This window comes from Cetorhinus maximus, chromosome 3, assembly GCF_964194155.1.
Source record: "Cetorhinus maximus chromosome 3, sCetMax3.hap1.1, whole genome shotgun sequence".
In the NCBI taxonomy this organism is placed as follows: Eukaryota; Metazoa; Chordata; class Chondrichthyes; order Lamniformes; family Cetorhinidae; genus Cetorhinus; species Cetorhinus maximus.
In genome coordinates this window covers 89,569,847-89,589,385 of record NC_135881.1, presented here as the reverse complement: position 1 = coordinate 89,589,385, position 19,539 = coordinate 89,569,847, and the positions used below count along the sequence as shown (strand labels likewise).

The 19,539-nt window shown below is 40.1% G+C and overlaps 1 protein-coding gene across 2 annotated transcripts in view; it reads right to left on the bottom strand.

Annotated features, from left to right (window-relative positions):
• Nucleotides 1-19,539, bottom strand: part of LOC144678765 (tyrosine-protein phosphatase non-receptor type 3-like) — a 252,812-nt gene that overhangs the window by 167,123 nt on the left and 66,150 nt on the right. The window contains exons 5-12 of one of the 2 annotated variants that reach the window (XM_078538642.1): nucleotides 17,949-18,018; nucleotides 16,496-16,540; nucleotides 14,981-15,033; nucleotides 12,109-12,229; nucleotides 11,531-11,618; nucleotides 3,645-3,733; nucleotides 2,603-2,666; nucleotides 1,428-1,600 (exon numbers count right to left, since the gene is read on the bottom strand). In XM_078538642.1, the coding sequence (XP_078394768.1) occupies nucleotides 1,428-1,600; nucleotides 2,603-2,666; nucleotides 3,645-3,733; nucleotides 11,531-11,618; nucleotides 12,109-12,229; nucleotides 14,981-15,033; nucleotides 16,496-16,540; nucleotides 17,949-18,018 (703 nt within the window). The remainder of the gene's footprint in view (nucleotides 1-1,427; nucleotides 1,601-2,602; nucleotides 2,667-3,644; nucleotides 3,734-11,530; nucleotides 11,619-12,108; nucleotides 12,230-14,980; nucleotides 15,034-16,495; nucleotides 16,541-17,948; nucleotides 18,019-19,539) is intronic. The other variant, XM_078538644.1, reaches the window with a different exon arrangement.

Below are 19,539 nucleotides of genomic sequence, written 5' to 3'. Positions count from 1 at the left end.
AGAACTGAAGTGTTCTCTCTGGAAGTAGGGTGACTGTGCCCAAAACTCTATCTATATAACACCCTTACATTTAACAAGGAAAGGGACAGTCTAAGGTGAACAGGAACCCAGTGCCATAAATAGAAAAACAACATGTCAGCCCAACATATATCAGAAGCTCTAATATAATTTTTAACAAACTGAGGAACCTCAAATCTGCCAACAACTATTCTTGTATATTGCAGATTTTCTTACATTTTACATGACTTGAAGGAAAGCACACAGAATCTTACAGCAAAGAGCCAATGGCCCATTGTGTCAATACTAGCTCTCTGCAAGAGCAGTTCAGAGTTACATTCCCCATCCTTTCTTCAATCTTTTCTTTCCAAATATGTACTCACTTTCCTTTTAAAAATGATTTAAGCTTCCACCCCCATTTCTGTTCGAGCACTCCATTGTTCTACCATTGTTTGCATTAAAAATAATTCACCCTGCTCCTTTTATTTTGTTATGAGCTTAAATTCATGCCTGCTTGTACCAACCCACTGACCAGTGAAAACAGATTTTTCTCAATTTACCTAAATCATATTTTAAAAGCCTCTGCACAGGATTACATTTCTCCTCTTCATCTTTGTTCTATAGAAAAGACCCTTAGTTTGTCCAGTAACTAAATTATAACTAAATCTCATAACTAAAGTAAACACACCCTGTATAATTGTAACAAATCCTTTCTGTACTCTATAATTCTTCCTAAAATACAGTACCTAAAACTAAACACAGCATTCTAACTGTGATCTATGAAATAATTTATTCAGGTTTAGGATAACCGTTTTCCTCTTTTATTTAAAAAGAAAAACTTAATCAACTTGCACATCTGAACCAAGTATCTCTGCCCTTATGTTTCTTTTGACGTGCCTTTTGTCTCTACACCAGTTTGTCGTATGTTATATTGCAAGATATTTAAAATTAAATAATTTTTAAAAAAAGTTATACACTGGTTCACGTATTCAAAGTCTTTTTTAAAAATACTGCAAAGGTACAAATTAGTTAAAATTCTAATTTTTGCTTTTGTTGCCGTGGATGTGTTAGGTTACACTTCTCAGTCTCCTGCATGTTTAATCATTATATTTTGCAATCAGGATAAATGCATGAATTAGGCAAAAAGCTTAAAGTGAAAATAGCAGAAAAATTATTAGAATTAGCTGTCAGTGTTTGTTCCTTCACCATGTGACAGCTAGCTACAGTAATAGTCAGTCCTCACTGTGCTATATTCAGAATGGACTATATCATGGTGGTCATGTGAAACAGGACATTTCCTGCCTCATGAAAATAATTTAGCTAATGCAAATTTATATGTCATTGTAGATATAGAATGTTAAATTGATCTGTGAACAACCCTGCAAAATAAGCAATAGCACATCTGAAAACAATTATGAATGTAAGCAAACCTGTTTTGGTTTCTGTGGCCAAGTGCAAAATAGTTTAAGAGTATTTTTTTCTCCCGAGGTAGTGGCTTCTTAGCTTGAAAGAATGTGTGATGCTCTACACATGATTTCCAAAGGATTTTACATGCTCTATAATTAAGCATATTAAATCCAACAACGCTCTCCTGAGATTCATTCTGTCAATTAAATAAACGGATTAGTAAAGTTAAACATCTTTGCTCATGGCTGTTGAAAGTAGGGTTGAACCAAAAAATTGTTAGAAGCACATCTTTACAAGCTTTTTCTAGTTATAATCCACACAAGCTCCTTTTTATGACAGCTATCAGGTTACCTTGCACTGCATATAGTTGTGATGATTGCCACATTGTGGACTATGTTCTTAAAATTCAGGTCTGTGAAAGCCTTTTAGAAATCTGAAAACACTGTAATATGACTTCCAGAATTGATAAGATGCTAGTTAACTTCCAAGAACTAATGATAAATCACCAAACAATGTTTGCAGAGATAGACTGGATATGAAAACACCCCTACCCAATGCTCAGTCCCCTCTACCTTCATTGAAAAAGTACCAGATATCTACCACTGAGATAAACCCCTAATACCACCCTAGTTCCACAAAATCTCAGAACCATTTTCATAGTTCTGCCAAATCTGTTTCACCTTCCAATGTTACGCCATTCTAAAAGATCCTTCCCATGCTGCCACACTCCACCATATTTAGTTTGTGAAAGCCCAGTACGATTTAGGGCTACCATAGTTCATGAGTGCTCCTCGTGCAGTTAAACCCCACTCCTATCCAGAAGTACTGATTACCATACGCAAAACTCAAAATGGCACACTTGCTGTATATTTTCAGCTTTAAAATTGGGAAAGGATAAAAGATGAACGGTCAATCAATTTTTATATAAAGGGCACTCATTTATTATTTTCACATAATAAAAAGCACCAGCAAAAATTCCCCAATGCCATCAATTATAAATGAAATTTGATAGTCATTCACTGCAATTAGTACCACTGCCATTATCACCTATATGGTATAAACTCCCCTCTTGTTATAGAATAGTATATCTTCCAACTCATATGGCCACGAGAACTGTTATTTGACATGAAAATCCTTAAGCTACATACACGTTCACTGTAATTACAATATACAACTTTTTTCAGTGTGGAATACTTACAGGTTTTTGCCTTAGTTGAATGAAAAACCGTTTCCTCTTGAAAGAAATCTTTGTTATATTTACCCTGAAAGAAGAACATTCTTAATATATCTCTAGTTGAACAAACATCCAGAGTTGTGAATCATCAAAATGGAAAGTTTTAATTAGCAAAACAATAATATACAGTAAAATGTTTAGCATGCCCGCAGGAGAAATGCTCTTATACACAATGGGGTGGACCTTGATTTTATGCAATTGTATAAAACAGGTGATAGTGAGTCGTCAGTCCATTTTACACCTCTCCTGATCTTTATTTCCATGTACTTCAATGGAAAAAGGAATCAGGAGAGATGTAAAACAGGCTGATGACTATCATCTATTTTACACTATGGCACAAAGTCAAGATCTACTCCTTTGACGCCAAATATCCTCTTGACATCAATATTTACATCAAGTTCTACTAGTTGTTGAGGATTCTACTGATAATGTGACACTCAAACATTATACTAGACTATATTTAAGTGTTCATGTCTAGAACATTTTTCAAATGCGTTAATTAATTTAAAATTAAAATACAAACTTAACAAAATAGATCACAAATGCTGTTTAAACTGTTATCAAACACTTATTTAAGACAATTGCTGCTTTTCCATCCGTTCAAGCAATATAACAGAAACTGTGTGGGATTTATTTGGGATGAGAGTGGCCGGTTGTTGCATCAATTCATTTTTAATTAGGGTACACTGGAGGAAGCTATATGCAACAAAATCAATTTATGTTTATAAGTAACAAGTGATTTCCCCCAGTGTGACAAAAATCACTAATAAACCCAAAGTAAATGCTCCAACAAATGCATAAAGCAATGGCCATCAGCTCTCTTCATCCCCACCACCACCCCACCCCCTCAAAACATTAGGACATTAAATATTCTCTTAGAATGGCCTAAGAAATATTTCTCCCAAGAAGATAATGTATTCACAGGAACAAATAAACGCCAGCAATTTAAGGAATATTCATGCCATACCATATCATCTAACACAAGTCAATAACTAGCAATCTTTACCAGGGATAAAAACTGATCCGAGCCATATTTCGATAGACACGCAGTCCTTCAGATGAAATCCCAATCTTTATCTCTAAATTGCCTTGATCCTAAAATAAATAAATCAATAACTCACAAACAATTTGCCAAAGACTGTAAGGAAAACAATGAAGACAATATTTTGAGTAGATGCATCAACGAAATTGGAGAGATTTGAGCACATCGTCACCATTTTCCAGAGAAATTCCATTTCTTATACAGGACGACACTTGCCGAGGTTGTTTATTCAGTTCAAATTGATTGAGACTTTTAAAAAAATAATAAGGGTGATGGGTGAGTGCGATTTGGTGTGGGTCAGGAGATAGCAGCAGAATCTTGGATGAGTTAAAGTTTATAGAGGGTGGAGCATGGAAAACTGGCCAAGAGAGCACTGGAATCGTCGAGTCTAGAGGTGACAAAGTTATGAGTGACAGCTTCAGTAGCAAATGGGTCGAAAAAGGGTAGTGATGGCCAATGTTACAAAAGTCAAATTAGATTGTCACCAAGAGCATAACAGAATTGATTAACATGAGTATACTTAATGATCATTTATGCAATAATAACGTAGTTAATAGCAGTTAGCATGGAATGAGAAGAGGGAGATCAACTTTGTCAATCTCTAAGGAAGCAGCAGCCCAAGTGGTTTGGGGTAGTTCTATGATCTGGTGTACCTTGACTGCCAATAGTCTTTTCATAAAGTCCTACATGAGAGGATACTTATTTAATCTCAACACTGTGGGGATTCAGGTTAAACCATGGGAATTGATAGGAAACTGGCATAACAGTCGGAAGCAATGTACACTCATAGGCAGAGCAGCATCAGCGTGGAGGGTGGAGAAGGGTGGGAGAGTGAGGAGGAGGATACTGTTCGAGGTGGCTCAGTGTTGAAACAACTATTGATTCTAATTTACATAAATGGCCTGGATTCATAAATCCAATACAAAAATGGTCATATTTGCAGAGTACCAAAGTAGGAAAGGCAGTGGAATCAGAGGAGAAAGTTCAGAAATGACAGATTGGGTTGGACGAAATATTAAGTCAGCAGAATAATGACAGATTAAATTTGATGTTGCCAAGTGTAAAGTTTTAAAGATAGGAAGGAAAAATATATGACACACAAATTTTATGAACAGTGTTAAAATGGCTAAGGATGAAGCCAAAAGAAACTTAGTAGGATTCAATTGTAAACATTATTAATGAATACAGAGGACAAATCAACTAAGGTAATAGAATGTTGAACTAAACAGCTAAAGAAATAAAATCCAAGTTAGAAGAGGTAACGATCAAACTTTATAAGACTCTGGTCAACTTGCATGTTAAAAACTGTATCCAGCTCTAGTTGCCAAGAAATTAGAGAGATAATCAACTTTACAGGCAGCGTAGAGAAAATTTAGTGGCTTGAGTTATGGTCTGGTGAAACCAGGACTCTTCAGTCTAGATAGGAGGTATCTGAAAGATAACCATGGCAATTTACCACTATATTCCTCCTCCTCTGAATGACCTGCTGACAGATCAGTATATTTTCACATGGATTCAGGGGTCTAGATTAAATAAGTAGCCTCTTATGTAGGTCTCTGCAGGGGCTGCGAATACAAATGTGGATCTTACTGACTCTCTCAAGTCAATTAATGAAGGATTCTGCATATAGAATGGAGAAACTTTCCATTTCCTAACTTTCAAAATCCATCATCTTCATGAGCTTAGTTTAAAAATTAAAAAAATAGTTTAAAAATGATTAACAAACTAAATCAAACCACTCTTCATACAATTAGATCTATCGGAAGCAGCCCCAAGCTGTATTAATAAGGGACCAAAGACTACAATATAATTTCTTAGGTTTGATACACAGCAGAGAGACTTCTGTAAACAATGACAAACAAAAAACTGAGGGCATATATCCTAAAAAGAGGGATCCATATTGTGGAAGTTGCTCAAATAGGAAAGAAACCACCTTTTTAGTCAATGTCATTTACTTCAGGTCTTATATGGAAATAGTCAAGCTCTATGCTCAACTTTACTGTTGCAAGTTAATAGGAGCATGTGTGGGAATTTCTTCCTCCTGTTGGTGAAATTATCCCATTTCTAATATGGGTCAGTTCCACTACCCTTCAAACAGTTTCATTACACTGTAATGAATCTCCTGTGGCAATGCTGTTGAAGTTGTGTTGTTTAGCTACTAGCCTGTTCTTTAGCTTTAAGGTCACTGCTCCAAATTACCTAAAGACAATTTGGCATGGTTAAAAAAACACTTCTTTCAGAAGTATGTCAAACCATATGAGAAAGGTATCACTCAAACGGGTGAAAGGCAGTCTTGTTCTTCTTCCTGAAGCAGGTGAAACCCTATGTCAGGAAATAAGCCAGGTCTACCAGCAAAAGGGGAAAATATATAGATATATATTTTGAAATTATATATTTGTGGGGAAGAATATATTCTAATTGAGCTCTGCAATGTAAATTTTTGCTTATCTGTGGAGAGCAGACTTTGAAGGCTAAGGTACTGTCATAACCAGCTGAAAAATCGCAAAAAGTTCAGCAAAAATAGCTGAACTCCAGAGCTGAGGTGAGTGTGACTACCCTTGACATCAAGGCAGCATCTGACCGAGTGTGGCATCAAAGAGCCCTAGAAAAACTGAAGTCAATGGGAATCAGGGGGAAAACGCTCCGCTGGGGACAGTGCGAGAGGAGGATCCTGGGACAGGCAGTCAGCAGCACCTAGAGGATCTAGCATCTAGTCTATACTCAAGTAGGAGTAAGGGTAAAATAAATGCAAGGGTCCATATTCTATCTAGTTAAGATATGTCTGGGGAGCTCAGTCCCGTGATCTGCACATCCTGTGCTATGTGGGAAATCCTGCACACTCCTGGCGGTCTGGATGACAACGTGGGCAGGAAGCGCTTGCAACTGGAGCAACTTGAGCTCCAGGTTTTGGAGCTTGAATGGCAGCTGGGGGCACTACAGTGCATTCACGAGGTTGAGAGGTTTGTGGATAGCACACTTCAGGACGTGGTCATCCCACAGCTTAAGGAAGTGCAAGCAGAGAGGGAATGGGTGACCATCAGAAGAAAGGGACCAGGCAGGTAGTGACGGAATCCTGAGTGCATCTTGCTCGCAAACCGTTTCTCGGTCTTGGAAAACAGTGAGTGTGACGGTTCCTCTGTGGAGTCCAACCAGAGCCAAGGCCGTGACACTGTGAGTGGTCCAGCTGCTCGGGGGCTGTGGGGGGGAGGAAGAAGTGTGGAAGGGAAACAGTGGTAGGGGATTCGTTAGTGAAGGGAGTAGACAGGTACTTCTGCAGCAGTAGACATGATTCCAAGATGGTATGTTGCCTCCCGGGTGCCAGGGTCAAGGACATCACGGAAAGGCTGCAGGGCATTCTGAAGGGGAGGGTGAACAGCCAGGGGTCATGGTCCATATTGGGACCAATGACATAGGAAGAAAGATAAATTAGGTCTTGCAAGCAGACTTTAGGGAGTTAGGTAAGAAATTGAAAAACAGGACTTCAAAGGTAGTAATCTCCGGATTACTCCTGGTGCCATGCAGTAGTGAGTACAGGAACAGAAGGACAGAGCAGATGAATGCGTGGCTGGAGAGATGGTACAGGAGAAAGGGTTTTATATTCCTGGGGCATTGGGGCCATTTCTGGGGGAGGTGGGATCTGAACAAGTTGGACGGATTACATCTGAACAGGAAAAGGACCAACATCCTTGCAGGGAGGTTTGCTAAAGCTAAATGGAGTGGATTTAAACTAAATTGGCAGGGGGATGGGATCCTGAAAAGTAGTTCAGAAGGGAGAGAAGCTGAGATGGAATTAGAAGTTACAACGCTAGTGAGTCTGGAAGGCAGAGGAAATATAAGCTAGATAAGAAAGAAGTGAGTTTAGCAAGGCTAAATGAAATATATTTTAATGCAAGGAGCCTGAGGAATAAGTAGACGAGCTGAGGGCACAGATAGGCACATGGGAGTATGATATCATAGCTATAACCGAGGCGTGGCTAAAAGGGCTGAATTGGCAGCTCAACATTCCTGGTTATGGGTATTCAGATGAAGTGAGAAGGGGATAGAAGAGGAGTGGGGGGGTGGTCCACAGTATCAATGAATCAATTATAGCAGTGAGGGGGGAAGATATCTTGGAAGGATCATTAAATAAAGCCATATGGGTAGAAGTACAAAACACAAAAGGAGCAAACACACTGTTGGGTGTGTACTATAAGCCTCCAAACAGTCAGGGAGAGATAGAAAATCAAATATTTAATGAAACTTCAGAGAAGTGTAAGAGTAATAAGGCAGTAATAGTAGGGGATTTTAACTACCCAAATATTAACTGAAATAGTTTTAGTGTGCAAGGTAGGGAGGGAGGAAAATTCTTAAGTTGCATCCAGGAGAACTTCTTTAGCCTGTATGTAGAAACCCAACGAGGGAGGGGACAGTTCTGGACCTAATATTCGGAAATGAACCTGGGCAGGTGGAAGGCGTATCAGTAGGGGAGCATTTTGGAGATAGTGACCATAACTCAGTTAGATTTAGGATAGTTATGGAAAAGGATACGGTTGGGCTGGGGTTAAAAGATCTAAACTGGGGAAAGGCTAATTCTACTTAAATGAGGTGCGATTTGGCCCAAGTAGACTGGGAGCGGCTACTTGCAGATAAAACTGTGTCAGAGCAGTGGAAGGCATTCAAGGACGAAATAGTGAGAGTACAGGGCAAATATGTTCTCGTAAAGACAAAGGGGGGTACCAATTCCGGAGAACCCTGGATGTTAAGGGACATAAAAGTTAGGATTAAGAAAAAAAGAGAAGCTTTTGGCAGACACCGAGGGCCAAGTTTATACTCCTCCCTAGAGGAGCATAAAAAGTGCAGGGGGGAAACTTAAAAAGCAAATTAGGAAAGCTAAGAGAGTGCATGAGAAAGCATTGGTGGGTAGAATAAAGGAAAACCCAAAGGGTTTTTTTAAATATATAAAGAGCAAGAGGATAACTAGGGAAAGATAGGGCCAATTAGGGACCATAGCGGTAATCGGTGTGTAGACCTGGAACACGTGGGTACAGTCCTCAGTGAATACTTTGCATCAGTCTTAAGAATGGAAAAGAACGATGCAGGTATAGACATCAGGGTGGAGGACTGAAATATTAGAGGAAATTAAGAGAGAGAGGAGGTACTAGCTGGTTTAGCAGCCTTTAAAGTGGATAAATCCGCAGGCCCGGATGAGATGTATCCCAGGCTGTTGAGGGAGGCAAGGAAAGAAATATCAGGGGCCCTGGCAGTAATTTTCAAATCTTCTCTGGCCACAGGTGAGGTGCCAGAGGACTGGAGGACTGCTAACGTTGCCCCATTATTAAGGGGAGGAAGGGATAGACCAGGAAATTACAGGCCAGTCGGTCTAACCTCAGTGGTGGGGAAGTTACTGGAAAGAATTCTGAGGGACAGAATATATCTGCACTTGGAGAGACACTGATTAACCAGGCACAGTCAGTATGGATTTGTTAAGGTAAGGTCCTGTTCGACAAATTTGATAAAAAATTTTTGAAGAAGTAACCAGGAGCGTTGATGAGGGGAATGCATTTGATGTAGTCTACATGGACTTTAGCAAGGCTTTGATAAGGTCCCTCATGGCAGACTGGTCAAGAAAGTAAGAGCGCATGGGATCCAAGGCAAAGTGGCATGTTGGATCCAAAACTGGCTGACAGGCAGGAAGCAGAGGATGACGGAAGAGGGATGTTTCTTGACTAAGTCTGGTTCCAGTGGGGTTCCGCAGGGCTCGGTGCTGGGGCCTTTGCTGTTTGTGGTGTACATAAATGATTTGGACTTAAATGTAGTGGGTGTGATCAAGAAGTTTGCGGATGACACGAAAATTGGTTGGGTGGTAAATAATGAGGAGGATCGCCGTAAACTGCAGGAGAATATCAATGGACTGGTCAGGTGGGCAGAACAGTGGCAAACGAAATTCAACCCGGAGAAGTGTGAGGTAATGCACTTGGGGAGGGCTAACAAGGCGAAAGATTACACTATGAATGGTAGGACCGCGGAAAGTACTGTAGATCAGAGGGACCTTGATGTGCATATCCACAGATCCCTGAAGGTAGCAGGGCAGGTAGATAAGGTGGTTAAGAAGGCATATGGGATACCTGCCTTTATTAGCTGAGGCGTAAAATACAAGAGCATGGAGTTTATGCTGAAACTCTATAAAACGGTGGTTAGGCCACAACTGGATTACTCTGTGCAGTTCTGGTCACATTATAGGAAGGATGTGATTGCACTGGAGGGAGTGCAGAGGAGATTTACCAGGATGCTGCCTGGGCTGCAGGGTCTGAGTTATAAGGAAAACTTGGATAGGCTGGGGTTGTTTTCCTCGGAGCAGCGGAGGTTGAGAGGGGACCTGATAGAGGTGTATAAGATTATGGGGGGCATAGATAGGGTAGATAGGAAGGCACTTTTTCCATTAGTAGAGTGGTCATTAACCAGGGGGCATAGCTTTAAGGTAAGAGGTAAAAGGCTAAGAGGGTAGTCGAGGAGAATTTTTTTCACCCAGAGGGTGGTGGGAGTCTGGAACTCTGCCTGAAAGGGTGGTTGAGTCAGAAACTAGGTGTTCACTTGCATTGCCATGGCCTCCAGGGCTATGGGCCAAGCGCTGGAAAATGGGATTAGTGCAGTCAGATCTTTGTTAACCGGCGCGGACTCTATGGTCCTCCTTCTGTGCTGTAAACGTCTATGAGTATATGATTCTATAGTTGGAGTCATACCTAGCACAAAGGAAGATGGTTGTGGTTGTTGGAGATCAATCATCTCAGTTCCAGGATATCACTGTAGGAGTTTCTCAGGGTAGTGTCCTAGGCCCAACAATCTTTAGCTGCTTCATCAATGACCTTCCTTCCAACATAAGGTCAGAAACGGGGATGTTCGCTGATGATTGCACACTGTTCAGCAGCATTCGCGACTCCCCAGATACTGAAGCAGTCCATGCCCAAATATAGCAAGACCTGAACAATATGCAGGCTTGGGCTGACAAGTGGCAAGTAGCATTTATGCCACACAAGTTGACAATGGTCATTGCCTGGCACAAGACATCACTCCTTGACATTCAACGGCATTATCATCGATGAATCCATCACTGTCAACATCCTGGGGGGGTTACCATTGACCAGAAACTGAACTGGACTTTCCATATAAATACTGTGGCTACAAGAGCAAGTCAGAGGCTAGGAATCCTGTGGCGAGTAACTCACCTCCTGACTCCCCAAAGCCTGTCCATCATCCACAAGGCACAACTCAGGAGTGTGATGGAATACTCTCCACTTGTCTGGATGAGTGCAGCTCCAACAATACTGAAGAAGCTCGACACCATCCAGGACAAACCAGCTCGCTTGATTGGCACCCCATGCACAAACATCCACTCCCTCCACCACCGATGCACAGTGGCAGCAGTGTGTACCATCTACAAGATGCACTACAGGAACTCACCAAAGCTCCTTAGACAATACCGTCTGAACCAACAACCATTGCCATCTAGGAGGACAAGGGCAGCAGACGCATGGGAATACTACCACCTGCAAGTTCCCTTCCAAGCCGCATGCCATCTGACTTGGAAATATATTGCCATTCCTTCACTGTCATGGGACAAAATCCTAGAACTCCAGCCCCCCACCCCTCCCCCCTAATGTGGCTGTACCTACACCACATGAACTGCAGCGGTTCAAGGATGCAGCTCAGTATCTCAAGAGCAATTAGAGATGGGCAATGAATGCTGGTCTAGCCAGCGACGCCCACATCCCGTGAATGAATTGAAAAATACTGCTCTGATAGTTTCAGCCTCTTCCCTTCCCACTAAATAGAATAGCAATTACAAAATTGATCATTTGCAATGACAGGCTTACCCTTGCGTTGTGCAATTCCACGCCATAAAATTCAAGGGTTTTTGCTCTATTTAAATAACCAAGTTCTGCTTCCGATTGTTTAAGATCTCTAGAAAATAATTAATTCAAATATAAGGTTACCATGGGAACAATACAAAAAGATTGCATAGTTAATCAAAAATATCAGAGCATTTTATTTAGTGCACAATTAATTTTACTGTGTGAAAGATTTATATACAGAACTTTGTGTTACATAGTTAATGATCTAGAACCTAGGCTGCAATAGATCTCAGCAGCAGCAAACATTTTCCAAAAACATTTTTGCCAAGTTTCAACTTATTCTCTACGAAACACAATTTGATGTGATCATATCCAAGCAGTTACTGGGCCAAGGCAGAAAGTAAGTGGTGGTGTTAGCATCACCATAAAGGCTGAACAGATAAAATGGATGCAAAGTAAAATGAAATTGCAATGATATTATGTACTGAATGAGTTGCAATTGTATAAAATACTTAAATATTACAAATAAAGAAAACTAAATTAGAAAGTAGTTTTCTTATTTTTATTACAGTTCCTTAATTAAAGCACTTTGGTTCTACCTGTGTTGTTTGTGCAAGGTCATCACGTTGGTTTGAAATTCTTGGTTTTTATCAGATAGAAATTGGAAGTTTTCCACATAGCCAGGATGATGCTCAGAAGGATTGTATTCTCCAAGCTCAGCTGTAAGATTTAATCCATCGTTAATACACATTTTAATAGTCATCATTCTACTGCTCTGTTCACTTTTTAAGCAAAATGGCCTTGATTGTCTTGGCATATTCCATTTATTTTAAGGGTGTAATACAATTGGAAAATCGAGGCCTATATATTATCTTTACTAGTTTTTTTCCAATTTAAATAATATTTCTGCTTTTATTAAATTTATTTACTCTAAATTACATCATTTTGTATTAAATGGTAGATAATATTTAGCTTCTTCGGATAAAATCAAATCCACCAAAATATTTCTGTTGATTTCATTATTCTATGCAACTAAGAGTTTTTTCTTAATACTTTGAAATGCACTGTAGTCCACTTCCTATCCTAATAGAGGATTACATAATATAGAACATCTATTAATCTCACCAGACAATACTGCAATAGCTTTCAAATTTGCATGTTAAAGATAACATAAGAACATAAGAACACAAGAACATAAAAATAGGAGCAGAAGTAGGCCATTTGGCCCCTCAAATCTGCTCTGCCAGTCAATAAGATCATGGATAATCTGATGTAGCCTCAACTTCACTGTCCTGTCTGCCCCCATAACTCTTGACTCCACCAATCAAAAATCTGTCTAATTCAGCCTTTATTCAAGGACCCAACCTCCACTACTTTCTGGGGTAGAGAACTTCTAACACTAACAACCTTCTGAGAAGAAATTCCTCCTCATCTCCATCTTAAATGGGGGACCTCTCAGTTTGAAACTGTATCCCTAGTTCTAAAAACAAAAAACTACTGTGGATGCTGGAAATCCAAAACAAAAACAGAATTACCTGGAAAAACTCAGCAGGTCTGGCAGCATCGGCGGAGAAGAAAAGAGTTGACGTTTCGAGTCCTCATGACCCTTCAGCAGAACTGAGCAAAGTTAGGAGAGGGGTGAAATATAAACTGGTTTAGGGGTTTGGGGGGAGAGAAGTTGGGGGGGGGGGAGGGGGGGGGGGGTTGGTTGTAGGGACAAGCAAGCAGTGATAGGAGCAAATAATCAAAAGATGTTCCTAGTTCTAGATCCTTCCATGAGGGGGACACATCCTCTCAGCATCTACCCTGTCAAGCCTCCTCAGAATCTTATATGTTTCAATAAGATCATCTCTCATTCTTCTAAACTCCAATGATAGGCCCAACCTGTTCAACCTTTCCTCATAAGGCAACCTTTCCTCATAAGAGGTAACCTGAAATAATGTATAGTTGAAAGGATTTCATACTTTGACAGGCATACTCCAGCCAGAGAAGAAATATTAACTGGATTTTCTCATAATGTTCTCAAATTTGATATCTATTGAGCTTTTACTTTGTCATTGAAAAATACTTGCAAGCTAATTCATGTGCAGATGATCTCTACTGTACGCACTATCATTAAGTGTACTTCACCAAAATATTGTGCTTCATTAGGCCCTTTATTTGTTCATAGCTTGTATTCTCTCTCCGCATATATAACTGGCATGAAGGTGACTGGAAGGAACTGGTATATCATCCGACAGTAATTTTGGGTTCTTCTGATCACTTGAAACATTCCAACAAATCACACTTCATGAATTATTTCTGGCTTGTCTGCCACTGTGGATTAGATTTTGGTCGTAGTCAATGGCCAGAAAATCTAGTGCATAATAAGTCAACCATTGGAATAATCTTCAAAAATTATTTTCCTTGATTTACAGTTGCAGCTGATGCTTTCATTCCTATCTGCGCTTGTGTAGTTCCTCTTTGTTTGTCTAACAGAACACTCCATGTCTCACTCTTTCCTAAATTTATATCCTATTTCCATCATTTCGTAATGCCGCTTATCACATCTAGCATCCTTAACTGCTTGAAGCACTATTATCGTAACTTCTGAAAAAGCATCAACTACTGCATTTCTGCATCTTTGGAAGCTGGTCCTTGCATTTCGGGCCAAAATTGTCTCAGCTAACTTTTTCTTTCATTCCATTGTACTGATACAGTTGGTAGCTCTTCTGATGGGAAAGCTGACTTTTTTGCTCCAACTCTAACCTCTGTGATTATGATAAAAAATTTCTTTCTATTATTCCATTTTATTTCACTATTTAGATTGTCCCTTTATCCTATCAAATTCTCTTTTTTCTGGATCTGAATAAAATTTCTGACCCTGATATTTTCCTTCCTATTTTCTTGAAGCTGTGTGTCCCCAAAACGTATCCATGCCCCAAGAAGTTTTGCTAAATCCTTATACTCCAGTTCATCATGCCTTCACTTCTGAAATTTGTTCACTTTTATCCTTTTATGAGACGTTTTACTGCTTTAAAAGTACAATATAAATGCAAACTGTTGCTGAAAGGCCGAATATTGGTTGAAATCAGCAGTACTTTTGAAATCTGTCAGTAGAATTCAGAGATGTGAACAGCTGATTGAAACTGTCTAAAGACCCGACTTTGACTGAAATCAGCAGAGCCTTTTAAATGGACAAATACAAGGTAAGTATTTGCACAATATAGGCAGTTGCTTATGCTAATTATGGGCAATTTAAGTGTAGGAACGATACATCTATTCTACAAAGTTTGTAAATTATAGATTTGAATCTTCAAGTGAAGTTCAAGGAAGATCTTGGAGAAATAACTAAAACATGCTTCTGCAAAAATTTTCAAAACAGCACACTATTTATATAAATAAATCAAACCCAAACCTTTTTATTAAATCACACTGAAGCTAATGGAAAATTAAACTGAAAATGTTACATGTAATAATTTCACCACTTACATTGGACTGCATAGGAAGCAAGTAAGACTGCTTTATTGTGAGGACAAGGTAATCTGGAAAACAAACAAACTTGGAGATTATACTGTCAGAATAATGTGATGATCCATGGTTAATCACAGAAAGTACTACACACCCATTTACTCTGTGCCTCACTCAGCCTACTCTCCCCGCCCGCACAGGGAGTGCTCAGCACTTCTGGGTGTGTGTCACGCTGGACTGGCCTTATTGGTCCGCCTACGCAAAATGGCAGCGCCCAGCCAATTGCGGACAGTGATCGGCTGCGCGCCTGCCTGCGCCTGCTCCCACCCAACCCCCCACCCCCGACGGGGAGAAAATTCTCCCCACAATGTTGGACTTCATAAAAGATTAAAATCTATTAAGGGAAAATAAGGGTGTGGCAAAAAAAAAAGAAAAACTTCTTGGAGGCAGTCATAGCAATAAATGAAAGTTCCATTTGAGATTAGTAGAAATAACAATACCAGAAAACATCAGCTCGACTCAGTGGTGACACCCTGCTTTCATGTAATCAGGTCATGGATTCAAGACCTACTTCCGAAATTTTAACACATAATCTAGGCTGGTGCTTTAAAGGTGCCATATTTCGCATGAGTAATTAAACCAAGGCCCCATTGCTTGTTTAAATTGCCAAAGAGGATCCCATAGCACTAGTTAAAGAGTAGGACATGTTGGCCTAACCAACATGCTTCCTCAACCAACATCATCAAAATGGATTAATTGAGCAGTTATATCCTTGCTGTTTATGGTACCTTGCTGTACACAAATCACTTGCTGCATTTCCAAACAAATTCCTTTGTTATGAGGAAACAAGATGTTTTCCTTTCTTCTCAAGGTCAAAAAGCAGAAAAGTGAAACCAACAGAGGTGAGGGGAAAATTGTTGGAGAGACAATGTCGCAGGCCAGTTTCTGGATGGCTTTCCTCATCCGTATCATCCAAGAACTCCATGGGAGCCATGCATGTAGTGGCCCGTGGTATGACCTGCCCCAGGGGAAACAATGTAATTTGCATCGCTGCTTCAAGTGCTACGCAAACGATGTGAATTCTACCCACGCTCTCCCCACAACCCTAGCAACTTCAATTTTTTTCAATTGGACAAAATAGTTGAGTTTTTGTGTTTTTTCCCCAATACTCTGGATTAAAGTAGCAATTTAATAGCATGTATGCACAACTAAAATTGTGGAAATATCTTATGGCAATAATGTAGATATATCATATTGGAGTATAACGAATAAATCAGGTTTTAGGCTCATATTCAATTTGACAACGTCTTCATTCACAGTCTACGCACACTTTCCCCACAACCCTAACAACTTCATTTTTTTTCAATTGGACAAAATAGTAGAGTTTTTGTGTTTTTCCCCCATGCACCAATCATTAACATGTAATCAAACTATTCTTGCTTAATCTTCAAAATAGAAATGTAGAGGTTAAAACTTATGGCCTGTCCCAAGTTACAGGTAGAAGAGTGCATGTTGTATACAAAACACAATACTTACCTTCCATCAATAAATTCTTTTTTCAGTTGTAAAAAATACAAGTGCCTGAAAAGTAGACCAAGACGTTAAATATTAGTGTATAATCTAATTACAGAAGGCATTTGAATACTAGATGGTTCCAACGCTGTTATGCATTCTGATCTGCAAGTTTGAGCTGGGATAATTTTCATGCTAAGCAGCCAGTAACAACATCTTGAAACAAATTTACCAACAGTAACATACATAGAGTTCTAAACTTACATTATATTTTCTATAAAACTTTGTTGCCATTTACACATAATGCTATGGGGAATATAACCAGCTGAAACAATGGTGATTTCAATGCCATTTCTTGTTGCTGAAACAATGGAAATTACTGCAATTTTCTCCCCAAGATTTGCATGTGGACAATAATGTTCCCAGTAACAATAATTCAACCAAGAACTCTAGCTGTGACACACGTTGCCCCAACATACAAGAGTGAGACCACAGCTCGAGTTATCCAGTTTAAATAGGCAATCAGAGCACTTTCTCATTTCATGCAGTTCTCAGTAATGAACTGGATCTTACAAACAGACCTACATATTTCTTAAGAGTCAACTCCTGTGGAGTTGCTCTGGGGAGGCAATACCAAGAATCATTCTAAAGACACAAACAAGCAAAGTTTTTAAAAGAAACTGAGGGACAGATATTGCACACGAGCAAAACCCAGGACCTATTGAATGGATGTCCCATGGAAAGCATAGAGAGAACAGAACTAAAGCCTGAAAAATCTGAAGAAGGGTAGACTAATGAGCAGCAGTTTATTGAATATGTTTCTAGCAGGAAATTGTAAAACTATGGGTAATTTCAAAGTTTTATTTGCAAATATTTTAAGTTTGTACATGGTTTATATGACATAAATTATATTTTCCTGTTCCACTGTCTCAAGAAGAAATTTATTCAAGTAATTAAATTGGTCAGCTTCACGTATTTGCTTGGTTTGTAAATGCAACTGAAAAGAACCAAGAGATCTGATTGTTCTATTTTTTTTAGACAGAAAGGGATGCAAATCTGCATGTGACAGGCTGAAGGTGCAGCAGCTGAAAAAAACTGCCCATAGCAGGAGTGAATGAAAACGTGCTTGCCACCTTTCAGGGATGGGGAGGAATGGTAAATCAATTAATCTTTAATTTCATATCGCATTGCTCCAGGACTACATGAAAAGAAACAAATTCCTGGAAAAAATTCCAGCCTGCGGCTATTTCAGTCAATTTTGCTTTTTTAACCATGCAGATAACTATCGTGTTAGACAGGCTTTGAATTATACATTCATCAAGTGAGTGATTTGAAATGGGACTTGCAATATATTGAGATTTTATGGATTGGGCAATAGCCAATTGAATAAATGTCATTATTTACACTTTAAAGGTTCTGTACATGCACAATGTTGAGGTGCTATGCCATAAGTTGTACTTACATGCACATTGCCTACCTTGTCTGTTCTTGCTGCAGAGAATTAGGGTCTGTTACAAAAAATCTCACTCGGAAATTTAGTGCGCCTCCTGAAATATTTTAGGTGAAAAAGACACGTTTAAATTATTAAAACATCTTTTATTTAAAAGAGTTATTTGTGCAGGGGAATGGAACTCCTCGCACTTCAAGCGTCTAGTATCTGTATCAAGTGCTCTCTAGTCTGGTGTAGCAAGGCCAGATAAAAAGTAACTCCCTCCAATCTGCTGCTAAAACATGTCTCACCCTAACCTCAGAACAACAACTCGTATTAAACATAAAATAAAATATCCCAAGGTGCTTCAAAGGAGTATTATGCAATAAAATTTGGCACCAGCTCACTTAAGGAGATATTAGGGCAGATTTTTAAAAATTCTTTGATGGGATGCACGCACCACTGACTAAGCCAGCATTTATTGCCCATCCCTAATTGCCCTCGAGAAGGTGGTGTTTGTAGTATAAGGGTCTGACACATATAGGATTAATGTGGGACTGAGTACAGTACTGCCGACACAGTGATGTAAGAAGGCACATGACCCAGACCCAGGGTCAGTGTGGTGTTGAGCAGAGACGTGAACAAACCTAAACATGGCGGCAGCTACTAGCTTGTACCCTTTAATGTGCATATGTAAATAGTTCTAGTAGTTAATAAGGACTTACAGTTAGCTTACAGAAGACTTCTTTAAGACATACCGTTCTGTAACCAATATCCTTCTGGAGGGCAGCAGATAGATGGGAACACCACCACCTGGAGGTTCTCCTCCAAATCACTCACCATCCTGCCTTGGGCCTGAATCTTCTGGTCAGTGTGCGGGGCTGGCCCTGCTCGCCGACGCGTAAAATGACACGCAGTGATGTCGGTCATGCGTCCTGACATCACCACACGTCATTCCGATCTTCAGTTCGGCAGGCAGGCACTGGGGTCGGCTGCGCGCCCGTCGAACTGTCAAAAGCCTCTTAAGGCCATTAAGTACTTAATTAAACTGATTGTCAGGACTGCCCATCCAACGTTAAGGTTGGCGGGCAGGCGAAGAGCCCAAGCGGCCTTCGCATATTTCAAGGGACCTCATCCACGGGCGAGATGAGGTTTCATGAAGGCTTTATAACTGTAATAAAAATTTTAAATAAAATTCATAGACAATGTCCCAGCTCATGTGACACTGTCACACGAGGGGACATGTCCAAATAATTTTAAAAAAATCTCTTCTTCAGTTTTTCACAAACAAATTAATCTCCCTGAGGCAGCTCCGTGCTCCCCCTCCTTCCCCCGCCTGCACAGGGAGCACTGAGCGCTTCCGGGTGCGCGGCACACTGGGTGGGCCTTAATTGGCCCGCACACGTAAAATGGCACGCGCCCACTCAGCCCGCACAATGGGGAGAAAATTCTCCCCTTGGAAATATATCGCCGTTCCTTCGCTGTCACTGGGTCAAGATCCTGGAACTCCCTCCCTAACAGCACTGTGGGTGTACCTACACCACATGGACTGCAGCGGTTGAAGAAGGCAGCTCACCACCACCTTCTCAAAGGCAACTAAGAATGGGCAATAAATACTGGCCCAGGCAGCGAAGCCCAC